This window comes from Dermacentor albipictus, chromosome 9 (assembly GCF_038994185.2).
Source record: "Dermacentor albipictus isolate Rhodes 1998 colony chromosome 9, USDA_Dalb.pri_finalv2, whole genome shotgun sequence".
Lineage (NCBI taxonomy): Eukaryota > Metazoa > Arthropoda > Arachnida > Ixodida > Ixodidae > Dermacentor > Dermacentor albipictus.
In genome coordinates, this window is record NC_091829.1 from 47,214,402 (window position 1) to 47,238,058 (window position 23,657).

Below are 23,657 nucleotides of genomic sequence, written 5' to 3' on the forward strand. Positions count from 1 at the left end.
AACGAGAGAGACGCGACGGTGAAGAAGGTGGGGCAAAGAAGGAAGGAACGGGAACTTCCAGCGAGGCTGAGAAAGGGAAGAAAGAACGAAGAGAGGAGTGATAAGGGAAAAGAAAAAGGGGAAGGGGGCTGAGCCTGCTTGACCTGCGCGAGGAATGGCGGAAGGAGAAACAGAACGGGTGAACACAGGCGGCTGTAAAGGGGGCGTCCCATTTGCATGGCCGGCGCGAGTGAGCCTGCCACTAGCTGCCACGGCCCCTAAAGCGAAAGGCGAGAGTGGCACCTCACCCTTGGGGTGATGGCGAAGGGAGCGCGCAACAACCTGCTGCTTCTCCCTCAGGACGAGCGGCCAGAGCTGGGTGAGCCGCTGGCGAACGGATTGTTCGGCCCTCCTCGGTAAATCGGCTGTCTACCTTCTCCCCAGTGCCAACACTCGGAGCTAGCATACTGCTCACTCCCTCCCCTCCCCCCCCCCCCCACAATCCTTTCCCCTTTACTTTTCAACTATCCCCATTGATTCAGCGAGGCGGGACCCGGGGCGGAGCTTGTCGAAGGGGGCCGGGCTCGACGCCGTCAGCGCCCGCGTCGGGCCCGGGTCCGGCTAGCATTCCGGGCGCGGATAGCGCGCCCGGGTGGTCGCAAAAAGCGCACGTCGCGTTTTCTGTAGAGAGTGCTCCGCCGCAGTGCTCTGCGATGCGATGGAGAAGCGCAATTCTTCACCACCATTAAAAAGTGGTTATTCTGGCGCGGCTTACGTTGTCATCGTTGTCAATCTCACGTTGCCATGCGTTGAAGAGCCCCGTGCCGAATAATAGAGCACGACATTTATGCCGAGCGAAGTCGCTACGCCAGTATGTCGCGGAATATTTGAGAGGGAATTAGTAAATGGCTCATTTGGACGCGAACGTTTACTTATGGGATAAAGGCGCCTTTGCAGCGGTATTTAGTCGGTACAGATCGAAGGTGATTGGCATTAAACGCTTGCACAGCAAAATGATGCCTCAAGTAGCTCAGGCCATGACGCCACGCAAGCGGCGCCGGTACGCAACTCGAGTTGGTATCACGTTTCTTACTTTCCTTTCTTGCCGTCAGACATACACGTACAAAAGTAAAGCGCGTGCGTAGAATGACGGTGTTCATGGAACGCTACCAAGGGTCATAAGAAAGTATGTCACCCAAAGGAGTAACTCAGTTCCGTTACAAACGATGATGTCACAGGTAGCACTTCAAACGGACCGGCTCTAGTTCTTCACTGGAACAAAAATCGACATTTCTCATACTCCTGGCGTTTTACAACATCAGAATATATAAATGGCACTTCGATGCGCTAATCAAAGTTTCAAGCGCAATGTGCGTACAATAGCCAACCTTGTGCGACGGGCCAGGACATGCGTGCGGTGTGTGCGTTTGTTCAGCGCCGTGTTTACCGACAATGCAAGCTACGGCACAACTGCGTACATAGATTCTGTCGCTCTTTTTTTTTTTTATCGGCGGGCAACATTGCTTGCGGTAAGAAGCAGCAGCAGCAGCATACGTGGAGTGGGCATGAGGTGCGGGCTATGTGGTGCATTTGAGGCAGGCGCATGCGGTGACCACGTGACTGCTACGGGGGGTGCTACCGAGCGATATGCAGAGATATAGAGAGAGATAGAGAGATGTCGTCCTTCTCACCAAAGGGTAAGGAGTTAAACGGCAAATGAACGTCGCTCATGTACGTACCTAGAAGACAAGCAGAGAAGAAACAAAAACAGGAAGGTTTGGTTAGCACATGGAAGACTGGCGATCAACTCAGCCTACACGCCGAATCGCGACACCGTGGGGTTTGAAACTAGAGTGCTTGCAGCGCACGCTCCTTTAAGCGCGCTAACGCATCCGATGCCATTTCGAGTGACTTCGCCTCCCGCATAATTGATTACTCCGAACAAAATAACATTTATGTATCTACAATCCGGCGCTCACGTCACGCGGCACGAACAGGTCCAACCTTATCTTGTATCTCACACAGATTACCAAACCACCACCTTTACCACCTTCCCCAAATCTCGCTTTAACCACTGCGTATCATCCCTAATAACTGTTTTTAGGGTCCTTCCCGAGACGTATTTCTTTAACACACCGCTCGCGTACTGAGTGCGTCGGCACCTACTCATGAAGGTTCCCCCCGCTCTCGCTACCTAGAGGTTTAACGCTGCTCATTAGTGCTGCGTTCTCTAGACGCCCTCACTGAGGTCATCACAGCATCCCATCATCCGAGTAAAGCGCCAAGAAAGTTCTGACTAAAAGAATTTCATCAATATCGCGCACATGAAGCTTGTAGTAGACATTTTACGTTCCCGACAAAGTTTAGGCGGCAGTTGCAATGTGTCACGCGTCTGCGGGTTCAGTCGTGGAAAGCAGGCCCGCAAATGACCTTTCGGAAGATCGTGTACATGCCTCGCGCGCGCGAAAGTACAAATCGCCTGCGCAATGGGATATCCCTTTCTTCTCGATCCTTCATTATAGGCGCCTACGTTGCATCGATGCAGCGCAACCGACTGCACTGCAAAGACCCGTTGCTACGCATTGCAATTTCATCTGGATTCTCGCGAAGCCAGACGACCTTCTTCATCAGCTGTAACTAGGAGTAGCTATCCCAGTATTTTTTTTTTCGTACTGTAGTAACTGATAAGAATCCGCGGGAACACCACGATAGCGAGTAATAGATATCTTGCGTATATTCTTTGTGACAAGCGCTCGCGACGGTCGAAGACTAATTGCTTTCAAAACTGACTCCTCTGAGTTGTCGACCTCGTTAGTCTTCGCATCAGAGTTTACTTGCAATGTTGTCAGACCGAGAATTAGCTTCTCACAACGTTATTTACACGCGGTTTTCATTCGGTGTTCCTTTAAAATGGTATTCAAAACTTTGCCTGTTAAGTGAGACGGTAAGCGGTCGGTGCCTTAGGTAGATTACCAGATAGCATGAGTCAAAGCAAATACAGTCGAGCATGTCAACAACACTTCAGCTTCAAATTCACGGCTCAAGCACTTAGGATTCCTGTAAGTTCATTCTGTAGATTATTTCACAATACAACGCAAATAAGGCTGCAGAAAGGTGCACAAAAGAGCTCAATTGGAAGAGCCAGCGTTCGCAAAACCAGTTCATAAAATGTGCCAATGCTTCGAATGAGAAAGTCGCTAGAACTTCGTATGCCGTATTTTCTGGATTAAGAGTTCCACCCCCTACTTTTCACGAGTTTCGATAAAAATAAAATTCGTTTATAATAAAGTCGCGCCGGTGTAAAATAAGCGCCTGTTTTAGCTGGATCGGCATGACGAAACGCAATCATTCACGCTTGCACACTCATCGCAAAATGCCTTGCTTAACCATATCAGGGTACTGAAATTCCGTAAACGATATTCTTTACGAGCCGCATGTTCTAGCACAAATAAATTTGAAGCAACACTCCTCTTCAGAAAATCAAGGTATGTTGCATTACACTCAAAGCCATCGAAGGTCTCTTCCTATGACGCAGTCGAAAAGTTCAGCTACTTCAGCCGGCAAAGTCGGCATATCACCGTCGCCAGTCTCTGAATAACTTTTGGAGAAGCTGTAGGTACGTCGCTTGCATTGTTTCTGCGGCGTGGTGTGCTCGAGGAAAAAAGAAACACTCATACTGCTCGTGCCAGCGCGTATGCTTTTATGCATGTTGAAGTCGAACTGTTGTATAAGACGCACCAAACAAAAAGAAAGGTTGGAGAAGAAACGCTACTTAAGAGTGCCGAAAATACGGTAATACAGCTTGAAATTACAGACTCAGATGCAACGTTCCCGTATCTTAAATTCCGGATCCAAAGTGCAGCGTAGTTGCCTTTCTCTGAAACTCGCTAGCCCTATTTCGGTGTGGTCTTACATGAAAAACGACCACGCTGTGCAATCTAAACCGGCGTTTTTTTTTTTTTCGTCATGAAACGTAGATCGAGGAGTTATAATTCAGTTGTGATGATCACTTCCCCATAATATAAATCTGCGATCGTCTGAGCAAAACTGCTCACTTCGTATTGGCCTTTTGTTAACTATTATTTGTTGTGGAATGGACACACCATTGAAAGATGATCTGTCCATCGAACACTACGACCAACGACATTATGCTCGTTGACAACCGAAAAATTCGGTACAAGCTCTATCTACTAAACGGCAGTGCACCTGCCTTCCACGCCTCCGCTCTCTAAAACATGGTGCCAAAGAAAGGTGAGGCCAATGCTTGCCTCGAATCACCTCTTAAAGAAAGCCGCGCCAGGTGGAGTTTGCTCACAGCTTAAGTGGCATACCTCTGCTAACACAAACGGTTGGCTAATTGAAAAAATAAAGGCTTGCTGTTTCCAGCTAAAAGTATTACTTATGCCTGAATATTGGTATCCCGATCTCTCGTAGAACGTTCCAATACGATCAGCTGGGTTTCAACGTCCTAAAGCTAGTTGCACATAGGGTTTGGGAGGGCGAAATTAGCCGTCTCAACCGCAGGAATATAGAAAGCGTTTGGCGTCACAGAAATGAGCTAACGTAATCGGCTGGCGCATCTCAACAATTTCTCTTTGAGTTGGATAGCAGTATACGTGTGCCACTGCATACGTATAGGCTGCTGTCGACTATAGGTCGCAGTTTAGCGTAATGCAAGGAAGTACAATTAGCATACTATTGCCATAAAGCTGCAATGACTGCAACAGACGCCGTAGTACACAAAACCTAAACAATTTTTACCATGCGCTCTATGGAACACATACGCGATCGAGGTAGTGCGTTCTAATGATTTGCTTTCAGGCGAAATACAAAAACAAGAAGCTATCGATCTTACGGCCTCGAATTAAACAGCAACAAGGCAGCATAGCTGATTCACCGCGGCGAATGTTATATAAAACACAAGAACATGATCGGAACTGCCTCTTTTTCTTTAGGAGAATGAAGCTTTCATAATTTACATTCGGTAGCAATAGGCGCCATTACCGTACCAGCCCACCATACTGAAATGACGCCAACGAAATCGTACCGCCTAGAACGCAGGCATTCGTAATGATGCGCGCTATCACGCAAACCGCGGTAAACGAAGCGGATTGCGGAATGCGTGTTGAACTATCGTTAGCGAAGACAGCAGCTCGAGATTGACTATGGCTCCTGAAAATGAGCTGCGAGTTACTGCAAAGCTCTGGCAAGCGATGTCAGAATCCAGACTGCCACTTGCAGAAGCAACAGCAGATTTGAAAGCCACTTTTGCACGCCAAGCTAAGCGAAGCCTATTAAACAGCACCGCTATTTGCCTACACTATACGGTCCTATTTCTGACAGGCGTGAATTTGCTCGCTAGTTTAGAGCAGACAGCGCGCTAACCACAACGTGCGATCTGAATGACGGCTTTTAACTAGTTTGAAAGTACTGTGATAAAAGAGCAAGAAACTATTTTCGCAGACTTCTAAGGCACTGTGCCTCTAGCATCTGAAAGCCCGCCTGTATAGCAAATGAGTTACGGACCGGTCTTCGGTTTTCGTGCGCCAGTTAGTCACGTGCTATGGCTGGACCACCGGTATGACTAGTGCATTTACACAGCGTTCAGACTCCGGTCGCGCGACTTCACCATCCTGAAAAACGTTGCTTTTACACGTTAATTCTGACAGCGGCTTGCGATGCGTCAGATTAGCTGCAGCGCCAAGCATACATATACTTTGCGTAAAAAAATCTAGTCAAATTAATTTTTCCCACCATTTGCTTAATGTAGTAAAGACCACGAACACTGTTTCTGTATGGCAACGCAAAGGCATACGAAACGAGCAAGAGACAATTAAGTAATATGAATGAATGCAACCTATTGCGCTTTACACCATTAGCTGTTAGGAGGAGTTTCCGCGTAAAGCTGTCCTGTCCTGTCATATCCTGTTTCATTATTACTTGCCGCGCGAACAAATCAAATACAGACAAAGAAGAGAGACGTAACATGAGCGCTGACTCACGACTAAATGTTTACTGCTCCCAAACAGTCATAAATAGAAAAGCTCACGCATGCGCACACCCGAGCACACCCACGCACGACTTTTTCCCTCAGCCAAAAAGCGAAACGCCTGGCTGACGAACCTGTCACCACATTTCTTGATTAGGTAGGCCTCTGAAATGAGCCAGGCGTCACTCGCGCTGCACAGTAGACAAAGTTTTTTACGGCGAAGCTGTACAGGCGCCCAAATCTTTACCTGGTGTGCGGGAGCGACGACTTTTCCGTGCGTCAGCGCCGTTTGACGGGGCGAGGCTGGAAACAGTCTGAGGCTAAGCGCATGCGGACAAAGCGCGCTCAGCTGGGCCCATCGTCTACTAGGCTGTTTCCAGCCTCGCCGCGTCATACGGCGCTGACGGCCGGAAAAGTCGCCGCTCCCGCACACCAGTTAAAGATTTGGGCGACTAGTTTGCAGCGGATCGATGTCAGTAGACCAAGAAACCGCGGGCCGATCCTGAAGATAGTACAATACCGGACCGACCCGCGGCGCAGGTGAAGCAGGCTTCAAGCACTCCGCCAAGCTGCTAATATAAGTTTAATATCTTGGGTGCAAATACGGCGTGCCTGATATGACAGCGTCGTGGACGACGGCGTGAACAGAAAATAGAATGGGCTCGGCGGCGGCGGAAGGAGACGATGAGCGCGGCGCGGACACCAAGCGTAAGCGTGCTGCCCGCCAGGACCGCGAGGCGGACAGAAGTGGGAACCGTCCATGAGGCCCCGATCCCGCAAACTCGTAACGTTTCACCGGACCAACGGCCAGGTTTCAGTTGGAGTTTGTGGGGAACCAATTTCGTGTGGCCTCTGTTGTGTGTGACCGCTTTTGGTTTTCGAGTGACCTCACAACCACTACAGCGCTGCGGGACGTTGACCAACGCACGATCGCCTCGGCTGCGGTGAAGCAGTGTGTGTGCCTTCGGAGTGCAATGAGGTGCGTGTCTGTTCCACGCGCCGGGATTCGTTAGTAAAAGGTGCCGTGCAACGTTTTGCAACAATACATGGGTATGGTGAAAAGGTAGGCAAAACCCGGTGCACTACGCCGACCAAAGTAAAATTTTAAAATGAAGGAAGACGTTTCGGCTCCCACACGGGAGCCTTGTTCACAGGTAAAAATCACTCATTTACCTGTGAACAAGGCTCCCGTGTGGGAGCCGAAACGTCTTCCTTTATTTTTAAATTTTACTTTGGTCGGCTCAGCACCCCAGGTTTTGTCTACATTTTCACCATGTTTCATCCCGACCAGACGGGCTTCCGTCAAACACTGAACTTCAATACATGGGTATGTATGCCCCCCGGTGCCTCATCATCTTCCGAGGCCCAATGTCGTGGAGGAGTGACTAGTCACACCTCGCCTTCCATTCATGTGCATACGGCGTTAGACGCACGGCAGTGGACACTTCGCCATTAAGGAGTCCACATGCACAGCTTCGCCGGCCATCCACCTTCACAGAGTGGAATGGCATTGAATTTTTTACATAGATCTAACCGTTAAAATATCCCACTATCTTGTGTTACCGCTCTTCAGTATTGTTTCGCTCTTTAGTTGAGGGAATGTACGGTGCGCGGATGTACGCATTCGTGAGTTTTTCTATCTATATGATTGTTCGTAAGCAATAAACTTTTTTAATCGTGAGTCAGCGCTTGTGTCACGTCTCTCTTTGTCCGTGATTGATCTGTTCGCGCAGTAAGTAATAATGCAGATGTACCGGCTCGCTCAGCTAGCTACCGTATACTTCAGTTCATACCCTGTTTCACACCTAGTGCGGCGTGTGGCACATGCAGGTGGTTGCGTCAGATGTTCAGAGCGCATCCACATTCGTGCAGCAGACGTGGTTAGCATGCCCCGCAACACACAGGTGGCCAGCATCTCTTTTTAATGACTACCACAGGCCGACGAGAGAACGTATCGAAGCGAAACTTGGAAGGAAACGAACATACCTTGCGTACCCTACGACTTGTGCGGTAAAATCCAAACCTAATTCCCAACGTAGAAATCAATCGTTGTAGGTTTAACGGACACCGCTATATACAGTGGGGAGCCTTCTCAAAGTGACCAATGGTACTCACGCAAACTTCTGCAAAATTTAGTTAACTCACTAAAGGCTTTAGCATTTGATAACCATTGCGCTTAGAAATCTCTTTTGCGGGTCTTTAGAAGTGCGCTTTTCAGCTGAGGCTGTTCTCAGTACTGATAGTTTGCGTAGATCTGCTGAAGATTTTTTTTTCTTTGTGGTATCCAAGGAGACGAAGGCGGTGCAGCGCGTATCAAGGCTTACCTATTTCGCATTATTGTCAACCGATGCGCTGCCGTCAAGGATCTGCCAGCGGTTCCATTATGAAAGCTTCACGTTTCTTCCCCTTATTTCTTCCACCTATTTAACGCGAAAGAATAGTGGCGACCCGGTGACAAACGATGTTCGCAGCTGTCAAAAAATGCACCGCTTACCCAGGGACACGGAATCTTCCAAAGTTGTCGCCACCCGCTACCGGGTGAAGCATCGCTTCGTTGCTCTATTAGCCCATGGTTATTTTTTTCCTACGCTGTCATAGGAGCAATCTCTAACACACGCCTTATAAATACGCGACGGATAAGGAAACCAAACACAGAATTGAAAGATACAATGGAACCCACAAAAAGAAACGCTAAGAGGGCATACCGTAAGCAGAGCTTTCGGGTGAAATCGGGAGCGCTCGTTTGGAAATAAATGGACTGCTGATGAACGCTGGGCCCCCTCTGAAGCAACCCCTTTCTCGACCGCCTGCACGCGAAAGGAACGAGGTAAGCCCTTCGGTCCTCGTCATCCCATCAGCTCACGCCGGTATTTTTTTTTCTCGCCCTCCCACCATCGAAACCCTTCTCCGTTGTTCAACGCTTCCGTCTTTGCAACCTTTCGAACCCCGACAAAGCTGCGTACAGCTGCGCGGTGATGGAGCCAAGCAGGAAAAAAAAAGACAAATGGGTAACACATAAAAAATATGAACTAGCAGAGCTTACCCGATCAACGCGCTCCCTTTCTATCCATCGTGAACAACACTACACCGCACATAGCGGGCAAGCAGAGGTGCCGGCGTCTAAGAGATGGTGCGCGATCGCCCACCTTTTTTTTTTTTTTTGAAGAGAAAGAAAAGTGTTCCGGTAATAACGAAAGGCAAATAAGCGGATTGGTGAAGCTGAAAACGTACAAAACGGAGACGTAACGGAATGAGAGTAGCGATAGGGTCGAGAGGGACACAAAGAAAAAGAACAGTAGCCGCGTCTATTCTAATTCGCTTTTCATCGCGGCGAAAAAGGCGCACCATATTTCTTAGGCGACCTGCCTCCCCGCGCGCGCCCTCTCACCCTTACATCTCTCCCACGCACACACATCTCGCCTCCATTTCAACCGAGCACTTCTAGAATCTTAAGTCCGAAAAAAAAAAGAGCAAGAGAACACCTAGAGGGAGCAAGCCGAGGGAATGAGAAAGCAGTAAATGAGCGTGAAAAAGCGTCGTGCTTCAGTTATGTACGGAGATGTCTTTTCTTTTTTTTTTCAGGGCCACTCTCCCATCGCCGCCTCGTTCATTGTTCGTTCTGAGAACGCGCTAGAGATGGATAACGCTAATTGAACCCTCGCTGCTGTCGGGAACGACGAATTGGCGGGAAAGTAAAAAAGAAACGATTCAGGTGGGCAAATTCGCCGTTTATATAGAAGGTCCACTAGCACGTGATGGAGGAAGCGAGTGCCGCAGTTGTCTCAAACTTCACTCGGAGAAGTACGGCCGCGCTGGTCGGATGAGTGTGTGAAAAGCTTGCTGAGCTCTGTTCTACGAGCCTTTTGTTCTCACAGCTCCTCTCATGTCACCGGGCGTTAGGGCGCGCAGCCCTGACGCCTCGCTCGTTCGTCGACGCGGGCTCGTTATGCGTTAATCCATCCGGACAGTGCGGGCTTTCAACTGACTAGGCAGATTTGCGCTCGAGCCGCCCATCGCCGCAAGCCGCACCGCACGCGTGCGGTCGCGCGAAAGATTGCACGTATCAAACACTTGTGCACAAATTTCGGCTTACAATGTGTAAGTTATACACTGTGCACACAGTGTAAATGGTAATTTGTGCACAAGTGCTGGATACGTGCAATTTTTCGCGCGACCGCACGCGTGCGGTGCGGCTTGGGGCGATGGGCGGCTCGAGCGTAAACAGACCCTAAGACGGACGAATATGCAGTGCAAGCAGGCGCACGTTGAAGCGTTCGACGGTAAGACAGCGCAGGGAACGAAGACGGGCGAAAGTGATGAATCCACCCCACAATATGCTAGGAGCGCTGCACGCCGAAAGTGAACAAGCTGCCACGTGATAAGCTGAGCAATAAAATTTGTACCTTTGAGCACCTGCGAACTTCTGGCATAGCCTTTTGTAATGCTGTAATAACATTGCCAATTAATAAACTGATTCTGGTGCCGAGTTCACAAACTTTTTCGTAGGTAAGTACATATTTCCATCGGCGGCCTACGTTCGCTAATGTGTTCAGCGTCGGTATTGGCCAGAACTTTCTCTCACGCCACGTGCGACACATGTAACATCGACGAGACGCTAGCACACATTATCCGTGTCTGCCCGCAGTACAGTGCTGAGAGACAAGTGATGTGCAGAGTCCTGGACCAGTTGGACAATCGTCCACTTTCAGAACTGAAACCTTTAGGCCAGTGCTCCGAAAGAACATCCGCGTTGAAGGCCTTACTCGCGCTATTAAGGTTCTTGCGGTCCACGGGGCTTCACGACAGACTCTAAGAATGCCGCCCCCTACAGCTCTGTAGTGTACGCGCTTTGTTCGTGCTTGTCTTCCTTTCTTTCTATCTCCCCCTTCCACTCTGTTTCTCTTTTTGTCTTCCTTAACCCTTCCCCCTGCGCAGGGTAGCCAACCGGAACTACCTCTGGTTAACCTCCCTGCCTTTCTCTGCATTATTTTCTCTCTCTCTCTCTCTCTCTCTCTCTCTCTCTCATGAACAATTCTAATGTGAGAGGTTAGACCAGATTTAGTGAACTATTGCGCACTGAAACTTGCATTCATTTACTAAGGTAGGACTCCGAATGGTTATCTCATCATGAATGAATAACATTGCGACTTCGCGTTTTTTTTAATCAATTTGTGACTGAAACAAGGTCGGCCTTAAGGCACCCAAAAAAAATTCAACACCAGGAACTTGGATGCAGGCGTTGGTGACGCATGCGGCGAACAGAAACTCGTCAAGCACAATGAATCCGTATTAGAATGAGACGCAACTGACGTCAGACCACTGAAATATTAATCTAGAATGCGTAAGCTGCCTGACTGAACCATAATTAACACACGCACAGCTCTAGAATTTAAAAAAATCCTAACTAAAGATTGCGTTGCGAACTATATGCGAAATTACTACGCCACACTGTTTCCGATACGCACCCGCCACCATGTTTGACTTGTGGACAACTCTTTAAAACTAACATTTCAGCAAGACTCAATCGTTTGAAAAACGTGAGGGTAAAAAATCCTAGAAGAGCGAAAGATAGTCCATAAAGTGCAGCCCCATAAAGCTGGTATAGCAACAGAAATCAGAAAGTATATGTATGGAACTAGCGGAAATACAGTGCAAGACAAGATCTTGAAAAACGCTAATAACCTTATGAATTTTTTTTATTTGAATATACTGCAGGCCCTTCACGGCCCGTGCAGGCCGTGAATTGAGTCGAACATCGCTAGGTACTGAACGTATAGTGTAGGTCGTTCCTTGCGCTGTGCGATTTCATTCAAAAAATCACCAACTAGCCCAGTTCAGCACCCACCTGCAAGAAAACTTGCTTTCATAGCACGCTGACCACAATAGGATGCATATGTTTGTAAACGTATGGGCCACTTTAACGGTTGGGTGTCCTGCATTCCTCCAGTTGTCAGGTAGCGCCGAAATACTGCAGTTTTTGAAAACTTAGAGCGGAAAATCTCGCGAGTCACCACGACAGTATCTTTTCAAGGGTCTGTAGACGTCAGATCTATTTTCTCAAGGGAACAACGCACCACGTGCCATCGGCGGCCCCCACGCAACCGTCGCGTCAATTGCTCTGCGCTAGAAGACCTCATTATCGCACGCATGCGCACTGAAAGGCGGCACTCGCCGTCCTTTCATCGCCCACTTGATCTTTTCGATTTTTTTTCTCGTTTTATCAATCCAGCGCTGCTGCCAATCCAATCTCGCTTCAGACTCGGCGAACTGCGCCAGAGTTCTGCAGCCCCGAGGCGACGACTCAAGCATCGAGAAGGCGCGAAGACCACCACTCCTTTCCGCGCGGCCCTCAAAACTCGGCTGCTCGCAGGACAGCGGCGGACTCGAGGGCAGCGTATGTGGGCCCAGAGAAAAGCGCACGGGAGGGCAGGAAGCCAGCCAGGGCCAAGGGTCGCTCGTCGTAACACGGCGCGATCCGTGGTGTTGATCTTTTACTCAGCTGGTGGTCCCCGGCGCTACCCTGTACCAACCCCTCGGAAACCCCGCGCCGTCCTCTCTTCCCCGCAAGCCATCTCTGTCTTCCTTCCGAAGAAGGCGTATAAATACTCCTGCCTGGATCCACCACTTCGGGAATCGGCGCAATGATATATATATATATATATATATATATATGTATATATACGTGTGTGCGTATATATATATATATATACGCACACACGTGCAGACACGTAGAGCGGCGCACTGTACGGGGCTGCCGTATATACACCACTGCCGGGGTGTTGAAGCGCCGAAGCGGCGGCTGTTAATCCGGTTAGCCGCCGAGGCGCCGGAGTCTCACTTCACGATCGAGTGAGCGGCGGCGCTGTCCCTTTTCTTCGCGCCGCCACCCTATACTTCGCGCCACCCGACCCCCTTCCGACCTTCCTCAGCACGATCCGAGCTCTGCGCGATAGACTGACGCAACCCGCTGCGCCCGCCCCGGCAGACGGACTCGTCTTTAACCTCGAGGCCTTCCAAACAACCCTGACTCCACCGCGCAGCCTACGGAGGGATGGGGGGTGTGGGAGGGTAGGGCGGGGGGAGTTCGTTAGCGCGATGCGCCGCTTCGTCGATCGAGAAAGCGTGCCGCGCTCGCCGCACTGCGTGCACGAAAGGAAAGTCGCGCGCGAAGGAGTTGGTTCGTTTCTCGGTCAGCTGTAGGGGACAGAAAGAGAGAGAGGGAGCGGTGTCTCTCGGGCACGTTCCTTCCGAGACCTGTCTTGGAACTGCTCTTGGCATACTGCGTCGTGGCGCGCGACGAATGTAATGAGCGGATTCACGTACTGACAGGCTGAGTAGTCGACAGCTGGCGTTCCGCCATCGTTTACCGTGTGCAAGAACTGTCATCGTAAGTCTTGCTCCCCCCCCCCCCCAAGAGAAAACAGAACGCAGTGAAATAAACAAGTAAAACGCGCTTATAACATTTCGATCTATTTTTTTTTTTTTGCATCAGAACCTAACATGAGGAGTAAGACCATTTTCGTAACTTTTGAAATTGTATTTCTTGCAACGCTATCATTTCCGCATAGAACCATAAGGGTGGAACTTCTTACCGGTAGCGTTTGTTCCTGTGTGTAATACGAGCGGGTTAACCGTATCAATGCCAGAGCTTTTGCGCCAAGTTCGATATTACTGCATTCCACCCTCTCTCCCAGAGTAGCGTAGCAAACCAGGTGCAAACGGGTTTATCTCTAAGCCTTTCCTTTCAGTTCTCTCTATCTATCCCATTTAACTACTGTGGGGCTTAACGTCAATCGTACACTGGAGCCATTGCACCCCAGTGTTTTCTGCCACCTTTAGAACGAACATCTAATGTCAGTCGGCTGTGGAGGACCAAGTTTGATATCTCAGTCCGCATCGCAAGCACACTACACGAGACCCGGAAAGCTTGTGGGGATGATGATAGCGCAGACATGGCCCTTGCGATTACTCCAAAAGGAAGCTACAATTGCGGATAAACTTAAGCAGCAATGAGACAGTCAACAGTGGTGACAAGTTTCTTTTCTCATGCATTTTTATTGCTTTCATGTTACACTAATGAAACTCAACTTAAAGCATTTTACAACCACCCATTGCCGCTTCTTACAGCCCAGCTTCACTTATTTCGTGAATACGAAAATAAAGCTTATCTTCGCAAGCGGCGGTGCCTTCATCACTCAGTTAGTTGTTCTCGTAAATTTAATTCAAGGGAGACACGGACAGCCGTGACGCTTGCATTACTGTATCTGGAAACGGGAGTTTTCTTTGACAGACATCCCTCGTTTGTTACAGCATCAAAAAAGAAAAATGCTAGATTTTAAGTTCTCCCTCCAGCATAATTGATAACAACCCACGAATGTTAGATACTAACTGTACACTAAACACAGTTATAAACGGAACTCGTCAGTCGAAGGAAAAAGAAAGATGTGGAATCTCGCCTTCCTCAACAAACGTCCGTAAACACGAACATTTCTTTTTAATTTCTTGAGAATCGTTATTCATTGCAAGCTAGCTAGAGAATAAAGAAAAAAGAGAGGAAGATTAACACTGAAACGGTAAATCTAGCAACCCTGTGCAGTGTTCCGGTTTCTACCAGGTGCTCCTGACATGTTACAACCTTTGTCGCCACAACGATTTCCCAACTGCATTTGTGTCTACCCGAAATCAGCGAAGCCTAGGACTAACAATAAATGCGTTCCCTCAGTGACGTCAGCCAGGTATTCAGATTGCCCAGCCTCCTCACGCTGTCCCCATCTGCAAGCCCTACAGTGCTTTGCCTCATCGCCCCTTGATGAATACAGTGGATATAAAAGAAAAGTGATTTTATACACCAGGACCACGTTGTACGTAGTGTTTTAGTAACGTTCATAAAAAAAAAGAGCACTAGTCACATGATTCATTCTCTTCACAAATGACGGCTTGGCTTAACATCTTAAAATTGCACTTGTGCGGTGACGAGTGCTGTAGTGTTCGTCTCCGGGATAAGTCTCGTCACTCTATTATTGCCCATCGTGCCATGTAGATTTCCCTGCTTTATCTGTCATTTCATTTCGTTTATGACTTCTATTTCATTTGCTTTCCTTCAAGACCTCTCTCTCTCTCTCTCTCTCTCTCTCTCTCTCTATATATATATATATATATATATATATATATATATATATCATGCTTTATCTACAACACTAATATAAAAAAAATAGGGATATGTGTGAATACATGTACTGCGCTTCATCAAGCCCGTCATCTCCGCGTTCGTGCGTGCGAGAGGCCCTCTTGGTCAGCGTGTCGTTGACGACTGAGCCGACTGGGCGAGACTGGGAGACTTCTATAGCAGAGGACAAGGCCGTTAGTCAGCACTGTAGAAGCCTCACCTATTCTAATCTCACTAAGGCCAATGCTATCCCAAACAATAGCTGATAGTTCTTCAAAGAGTCCTGCTGAGCTAGCCTCACTCGACAGAATTCGGGTGTTAAAGGCTGCCAGAGTCTGTTTACATTGGTGGCCTGTCGGATTCTTAGCACCCTTTGCTGCGTTACAGGCCAAAATAACAAAATTGCTAAATTTATGGCACACCTTGCGATTCCGAAATTGAAACAGTGGAGTACAGAAGTAATGACTGCTTAGCTTACAAAATCACTAATTTTATGATATCAATCCCCAAATTCTCATATTATATGCGTCCGCTTCCCAGCAAAGGTTTTCCCCACACTTTTAGAAGCACGCTTTTGGGAAAGTGTTAATTCGCAGATCCCTCGCGTATATTGAGAGTGGTGCTTTTCTTTTGATTTATTCTGCCATCCACGCATGATTTCACGACTCCTGAGCTTCGATTTTGCAATTACATGTGCGCTAAAGTTGGTAATTAAAATGTGTTTAGCATATTTTACTTTAGTACTTATCTTACTGCTGATATTTCTTGTTTTTCTCTGCTACTGTCCGCGTATAGCTGCGGAACCTTTCCGCAAGAAAGGCAAGGACGTACATAGGACAGTTTTATTTTGTTTTACGCACAAAAACGAAATACCCTTTATATCGATCCCAAGCAGTTGTCTAGCAAGACATTCAATGCCACGTGTATCTACAAGCTAGCCCAGCTGTACGCCGTTTGTATTATGTGCTTTATGGACAGGTGCCCCGATCAGTTATGTTGGCAGCGAAGTAGCTGTTCTAACAGTCTCTGGTTTCTGCAGGTCCAGCAGGGTAACGATTGATCACATTTATTTGTGTTTTCCCTGTGTGAAACTCCATATCATATGAAATCAATATACGCACATTTCAGTCCCTCAAGCGCAAAGCCGATGATTATTTTATGAACATGTTAGCGAACGTGTAGTACTGTTTAATCAGTGTAATAGGTAACAATAAACGTGATGACTATTGCGTTTTGCCATTCCATATGCACGCATAAAAGAGAACGATGGTCACATTATCCACTCCCTGCAGGAACAGTGAATGGGCTTACGGTCTCCAAGCAACAACTGGGATTTAAGGGTGCTCTAGTCTATGGCTCCGGTTTAGCTTTGACTACTTGATGTGCATAAAACAGCATCTGAAGCTAAGTAAACGAACGTCTTTGCATTCCCCAGCGCATGCTCAGCGCATGCCCGAAGGACAACCTCTGGGCAGTCCGGCTGGCCGAGCACGCCACCGGCAAGACTCAAAGCTCTGGCCGCCACCTGAAGAAGGGGGTTCCGGTGGCGCTAGTCTCCCGGCCCCCTGCCTCACTTGACCCCAGCAAGGATATTTAATCAAGCTTTGTCTCTCGCTCTTCCTTTGTTATCTTTCCAGACTTTCTAAACCCTGTAAAGATCGTTCCAAAGCTCGCGTGACACACTTCTGCTCTGTACTCCCCATACCCTCACCCCTCGCCCCCCCCCCCCCCCCCCTTTGACGCAGACGCATGAATGTAGGATGGCTTCTAAATAAGTACCAGAAATATACAGGACCGACAACATAAAAGCCCGACCCGTGAAGTAAAGGACGCCACAAGGAAACGAAAGAAAAAGAAGAAGAAACTTCTCCCGAGTATATATATATTTTTTAACATAGCACGCGCTATCGTGTGACGAAGCCGCTACAAGACTTATCTCGAAGCACGCACCATTGGAACGCAGAAATACATTCGCGCAAGGAAGCAGCAGAGTTCAGCGAACTCGACAACCGTAGTGAAGGCTCCTGCCGCTGACTCTCATCCGTGCCATGAACGTGTAACTCGGCGACGGTAGGTGTGAGAATCGGCACACCTGAGAGGTGAGTCCATGTCAGTCAGATCTGACTGTGAGTGGCACGCCGTGAGAAGGAAAGCAGCAAACGGACAAGAATGGTCGTCGTGAACCAAAAGAAAGAAAGAAAGAAAGAAAGAAAGAAAGAAAGAAAGAAAGAAAGAAAGAAAGAAAGAAAGAAAGAAAGAAAGAAAGAAAGAAAGATGGAGAAGGTGGAGCAGGATGCGTGGGAAAAGAAGGCGGTGGCAGGAGCAACGAAAGGTAGAAGACTCGGGGAAACTCGGCAGGTTTCCGAGCATCCAGGGCTGGCCCAACAAAGATGTCGCGCGCCGAGGGGTTCAGAAACACGAAAAGTGCCTTGACGCGGCGCGCTTCCGCCGCTGCTTTCACTGCCAGAGAGCGCTAGACGCGCAACGATGCCAAGTGGCAAGAAACATGGAGCGTCTGTACGTGAAGACACGTGACAGTTGTTGACGGATAGGTGTACGTTGTCAGATGAAGTTGCTTCCAACGCGGCGAATATTACTCGCGTTTCGCGTTCGCTGAAGCCAAGCAGCCTTTACAGAACACAGAACTACGTGCAGCCGGAAGTGAATCGTGCCTTCGTGCTGTAGAACACATCTAGAAGGAAGGTTATCGCGCTAACAGCAGAACCTTTTTTTTTCCTACAAGCTCCTTTGCGTGCCCAAAAACACGAACTTTGTATGCATTTTGCGTTCTTTTGTGCTGTCTTTGCGTTCTTTTGTACGACTGGCCGATAGCCTACCCCTAACAAAACCAGGCTTCCTAGTGTGTCGGCATTTCAGACGGTGTCAATGTGGCTAAGATCTCGCACTGCTGAATGCAAGGATGGCGGGTTCGACTCCCAGTCATATAAGCCACGTTTCGATCGAGGCAAAACCAAAATGCCCGCGTTTCGAAACTTCTGTGCATGCTCAAATATACCGTGCGGTTGAAATGGTCTGGGGCTTGGATGTTACTTCGAGCAGTAAAACACCGTAAACAACCAATGATCAGTTCAGCAGTGCTGCTTGTACACATAATACGGGTAGAATATTGGAAAACGGCTCTGTGCCAGATACCATCTGCCCTCTTCCCTTATCTTGTGTACGTCGGGTATTCTGTCGGATATGACGTCTATTCCGTTGGAGAGAAAGAAAAATGGATACTTTGAAAGAGCACCTTTGAGGTCCCAACAAAGACATCTCGCTGTTGTGCGAGCCGGTCATTCTTTCACCATGTCATTGTAAATTAAACAGGCAGGGATAAGTCAAAGAAATATCCGCGTAAGCGAGACTTGTAGAGAAGCTCTTATGGACGTCTAGAAACGAAATGTGTTGACAATTCTCGATTTTCTTTTGTCTCCTTTAGACAAGTACAGCATAGTACAGTCGACTCCCGGTAATTCGACCTTGGTTAACTCGACCTTTCGCTTAATTCGAAACCATTGGAATTTCTCGGCGAGAAAAAAAGTACATTTGGACTAAAAACCTCAATAAAACTTGGTGCTGGGCTAGTTGGTGATGCATTCTTTGAAAACTGATGGTAGCGCTAAAAGGGACGAAGAATTTGTTTATTTAAAACGCGAAAGCATGTCTTTTCGGTTAACTTAAATGGCAAAACGTGCATTATAACAGAAACATTGGAGCTGACCCTGAGCTAAAGCTTCTTCCTAAGGGCTTTGTAACAATCTTCCCCACCTCCATTTTTTAATGTGCTCTAACATACAAGCGTTTTTGCATTCCCCTCTGTACCATCCGGTAGTGGTGTGCATATTTATGTGCACGAATGCTTTCACTTGCTGGGTCCGATAGTGGCAAGAAAGGAAGAAAAGAACGCGGACATTCATCTGCGGGTCAACTTGACCCTCTGCTTCCCAATGTGCCTCATGTTCAGTTTAGACCTGGAGGGCTTAGCTAACCACCGGCTCTTCACTAAAGGTATTGCTGTGTTTTGCGAACTGGTAGCGTGCCGCCTTCCGTCATAAACGGTTGAGTAATCGTTTTTACTTGCACGTATTACCTGCATCCAGCGATCATTACTTGCATGTAGTTTATTGCGGTGGTTCAAGTCGATTAAGAAAACCTTACAAAGCTGACTGTACACTAAATGGAAATTTATTTACTCCGTATTTACAATGACTCATTTTAATATGCAGAAAAGATCGTCCTATTGTGTCGACTTTTCTTTCAGCTGAACCTACAGCCCCTTGAAATGAAGTTATGTAACTTTGACACATTTTTTTACAGTCCATTACAATTTGCGAATGAAGCGGGTTTATAAGCTTTGTGGCCAGCTGATTTAGCAGCAGCCGAACCCGCAACGTTGTGTTCAGTCAGCCATATACCAATTCGCCGAGCACCTCAAGGTGTAGCCAAACAAAATGGCATAGGAGGGCAATCGCCCCCTCAGGGAGCGTCTCGAGCGGCTCTGCTTCAAGATTCCTCCTCTTACCTCGTCGCCGAAAAATCCGGTACGCGAGACACGTAACCCCCCGAAAAAAATCTCTGTTTGCTCTAGAAGTAAACATTCCTCTGCCCTGAGGCTAGGTAATCAATAAATGACGCACTCAAAAGTACAAAACACAGTGTAAGGTTGCTTCGAGTATACACCGAGCGCCGGCTTGCCAGCTGCGGCGTCCTAAAAGTTGTTCACCCACATGTGCCTGTATTGTGAGCGTCGAAGATTTCGCGAAAAAGAAAGAAATAATTCTCAGTGGGTATGGCATCGATGAATCCCCACTACGTAGGTCGGCATCGTGGAGGAAAGAAAGAATTAGGTGAGAGCATTGCCCGAACCGATTGAAGCCAAACGTATCGGCTCAACACTTGATCATCAGGTCAGAGCGCGCGGTGGGTTTTAGTAGGCCCGGTAGGTTTCAGGCAGCCGAACAATGTGCATCGGTTAAAAACTAACGGAAACCAAACATTCTCGGCCAATACGTGGAGTCTCGGAGGCCCCCTGCTGGGCCGATACTGCGAGAGAAAAAGCGAAGGAAATTATTTCACAGAGTTCGTTGAGTCGAGGTTACTCCAGGGTGCCCCCGCATTCCAGAAAGAGTCTTACGTTGTGGAATACCTGAATACCCGTTTAATGCGCTACATTAGGCACACCTTCTTAGTCTATCGCAGTTCTTGGCACAACGGTATATGCCGAGAACCGGCTGAAAAACATGCCGGTCCACTTCCGATCGGTGTGGGCTTCCCACAGCCTCACAACGGAATCGCGTTGAACAGGACGCAGATTTCAGACAACAGGTTTCAAGGTCGGGTGTCGGCCCCAGCAGTCGCTATCAAGATTCTTGTGCCCACTTCTGTCCTATTTAGAACGGTACGCGTGCCCTAATTGGTCAGTGCGTCGTCAACAACTCAGCCAACTCAGGCCACTAATGTCCAGCAGCAGCGAGACACGCCGCGAACGCTCGCCGCCTCCTACAAAAGCAGCCAGAACTATTACTCTCGGCCACGATCACGGTCAATACCGCCGGTGTCTAGCCCTATACATATATCATGCCGTAAAAGATGTCCATGGTGTAAAATTTCTGCAGCGCGAAGCACTGAATTGCGGGAAAAAAAGGGAAAGGACGAAAGAAAAAGGATTGCAAGAGGACAACACGAGCGCTGTGTGTTGCCCTAAGAGATGTCAAGCACATATTCAAAGCCATGCTAGAGAAAGAGAGAGAGGACACGCCGTGGTGTCCACGTTGGCCTTCGCCTTCGCCGATCGGCAAATGCCGGCTCGAAGCCGCACGTCCTCCGCTCGGCACGCGTCCCTGTGAGGAGGAGGAGGAGGAGGAGGAGGAGGAGGAGGAAAAAATAAAGAGAGAAAGCAGGGATGCTAACCAGAAATGCGTTTGTTTGGCTACCCTACTATGGGGGACGGGTAAGAGAGAATATGGAAATAAGATAGAGAGAGGTAGGGGAGTGGGAGGAAAGCCGCGGTGGGCTCGCGCAGGAACGCGGATGGCCTCAGCAAGTCAGAGGCGTTCACACAGGCCAGTCACCCTCAAGAAAGACAAAAGTGCCTCCATAGCTTTGTGGGCCCATGAGCGATGGGGACGGTCTTCAAGTAGTACCTGCACAGACAGCGGCCGATCGTCCAGTCGTCGCAGTGCGATAGATAATGTTTGTCTTTCCGACTGTGACCGATGACAATGGCACAATAAATGTTCGATGTTCTCTTCCACGTCGCAGCACTGTCGGTCGTTCCAATCAAAGTAGTGCACGCCTTCATGAAAGCCACTCCTAACCACAGCCGGTATAGAAGCGATGCCTCACGTCGATGAAGACCGGGTGGAGGTCAGAGTTGGAGCGAAAGTTTCAGTTCGTACAACCTGGTGCGCCTTATATTTGCGTCGACCTGGCTTCTGATTAAGGGGCGTAGGATGAGCACCATAGAGCATGTAGTCGGTAATATTAGGCCTCGCCCACTGCTCCACTTCCGAACCCGCGATCGGTAACATGACTGGTCCCGTAAGCAGTTACTTAAATGAATAGCTGAGAACTTGCTAACCGTCCCACACTGCGGTTGTGGTGATGATCACGTTGCTACAGACGAGATTAGCTTGGCAGACCCCGAGCGGTTATTTTCGTGCCAAAATTGTGCCGCCGTCAATCGTTTCTGCCTGTCGCAGAAAGGCGAGAAGAATGCCCGACACTTCCTGGCGCACTATCCGTGGTTTAAGGTACGAGAGGACAGAGCAGTTAATCTGCTATTGCAGCCCTTTCACACTAAAAAAAATCGCCGTTATGTCTCCGCACTGAATGTAGTTCAAAGATCCCGGCTTCATCTTCGACATGTGTACTTGGACCATGGATTAGTGCCACCGGCGCGTCGTCCTGCGCTGCGGAAAGCACTTTTACCTTTTCTGCGACGTCATGATTTCAATGAGGCACTTTATTTCTGTATGCTCCACACTCGCTCCTATAGGCACAGCGTCTGGAACGGAAAGACCTCACACACTCTACCACTACAGAGGCGCCCGCTAAGACGACTGCAACATCAAAGCGTAGCTGCCACCTATGACAACGGTATCTGCGCGCTGCTCTTCAAGCTTCCCTTTTTAGTTCCCCATTCGTGCAAAGTTTTCTTTTTCTTCTACAAAAAAAAATACGAACTAGGAACGCCAGAAGAAGAGGATTGAGCAGACCAAGCGAACACCATAACGTCTCCTCACTTAAAGAACTATGTAAAGGTTCAGCCTGCGCGTAATACTGAGGGGCAAAACTCTCGTTGAGGGAACTCGGTCCAAAAGATGGTCATCGTGTTTGGCCGTGAGAGCGTTGCAGGATAGTGCAAAAGCGATGGCGATGACGCCGAAAATCACCGGCTTCCACGCACGGCCGTGTTAAGGTGCCTGTCGAGTTCTTTCCGACGATTATGAGCTCGGCGCTTTGCGACTCTCCTTTCTTTTTTTTCTTTTTTAAGCTCTCGTCCCGCGTTCATACCTACGCGCGCACACACACGCGCACGACGACACACACGCCGCCCTTTGTCTCCGGTGTGAATCGTTTCCTCGCTTTTTCCGTTTTTTTTACGCATTTTTCTTTCCCGCTTCCTCCAGTAGAGTGAGCTACGAGACTCGCCAAAACAACCCGCCGTTGGACAGCCCGGTGAACTGCAATGATGGGTCTTCCCCGGCTAGATTGATCACACCCGTCTCTATATATAACACCAGCTTACTGTTTCCTTTGCGGCACATCTTTTTTTTTATTCGAACTTTGTTTCGTATTCTTTGTAGAATTGTGGAAACATTGTAGAAAACGAAGCGCCTAGTGACTTCACCGAGTAAAGACAAGCAATCGGTCGTTGAGACCGGAGAAAAGCACCGTCCTCATACGATTCCAGAAGTCACTTGTTTTCGTTTTTGAGAGGAAAACTATACGTCGGTCCTTCCAGACAATCCCAACCGGCGTGCGACGGTAGCAATCTTCTCTCGCGCACGGCAGTGGTTGCGGAAGCATTTCTTTTTACGTCACGCCGGTGCCTTACGATCTTGTAATGGGTGGGAGAAATGAAGGGACTTCTGTCTGAGCAGCGAAGTGGAATGTTATCTGTCTCACCGCAGTGGCAAGGTTGGGGCGCGTTAGGTGCTATAGGCACTCTTTTACGGCATTTTTCTGTATTCCACACTGCTTTAAACCAGTTAGACGGAAGACTTTTCTCGTTGGACGAGATCATGGGACCATGTTCTCCCATATCACACCTGTACAAGGGCCACAGAAGCTTTGATGCGATTCTTGAAGGCAACCGGATTGAGCGACCGTCTGTGATGCAACGCTGAAAGATTTCACTACGTTGGCGACACCAACATTGGACTTTCCCTCCTTCTCCTCAATCTTTTTCTTCCCTTCCCCCTTGCAGGGTGGACAGCGGAGCTAAGGCTTAGTTAACGTGCTGCCTGTCATTTATCATTCTCCCTCTCTTTCTTTTTTTTTCTGACAGCTTTCTGA

At 48.5% G+C, this 23,657-nt stretch overlaps 1 protein-coding gene across 8 annotated transcripts in view; it reads right to left on the minus strand.

Moving 5' to 3' along the window:
* The window catches only part of LOC135916176 (hepatocyte nuclear factor 6-like), a 207,113-nt gene that overhangs the window by 70,562 nt on the left and 112,894 nt on the right, over positions 1-23,657 (minus strand). For 3 of the 8 annotated variants that reach the window (XM_070525651.1, XM_065449438.2, XM_065449441.2), the window contains one exon: positions 1,671-1,718. The exons of the other annotated variants lie outside the window; for them this stretch is intronic. In XM_070525651.1, coding sequence (XP_070381752.1) covers positions 1,671-1,718 — 48 coding nt within the window. The remainder of the gene's footprint in view (positions 1-1,670; positions 1,719-23,657) is intronic. 8 annotated transcript variants of the gene reach the window in all.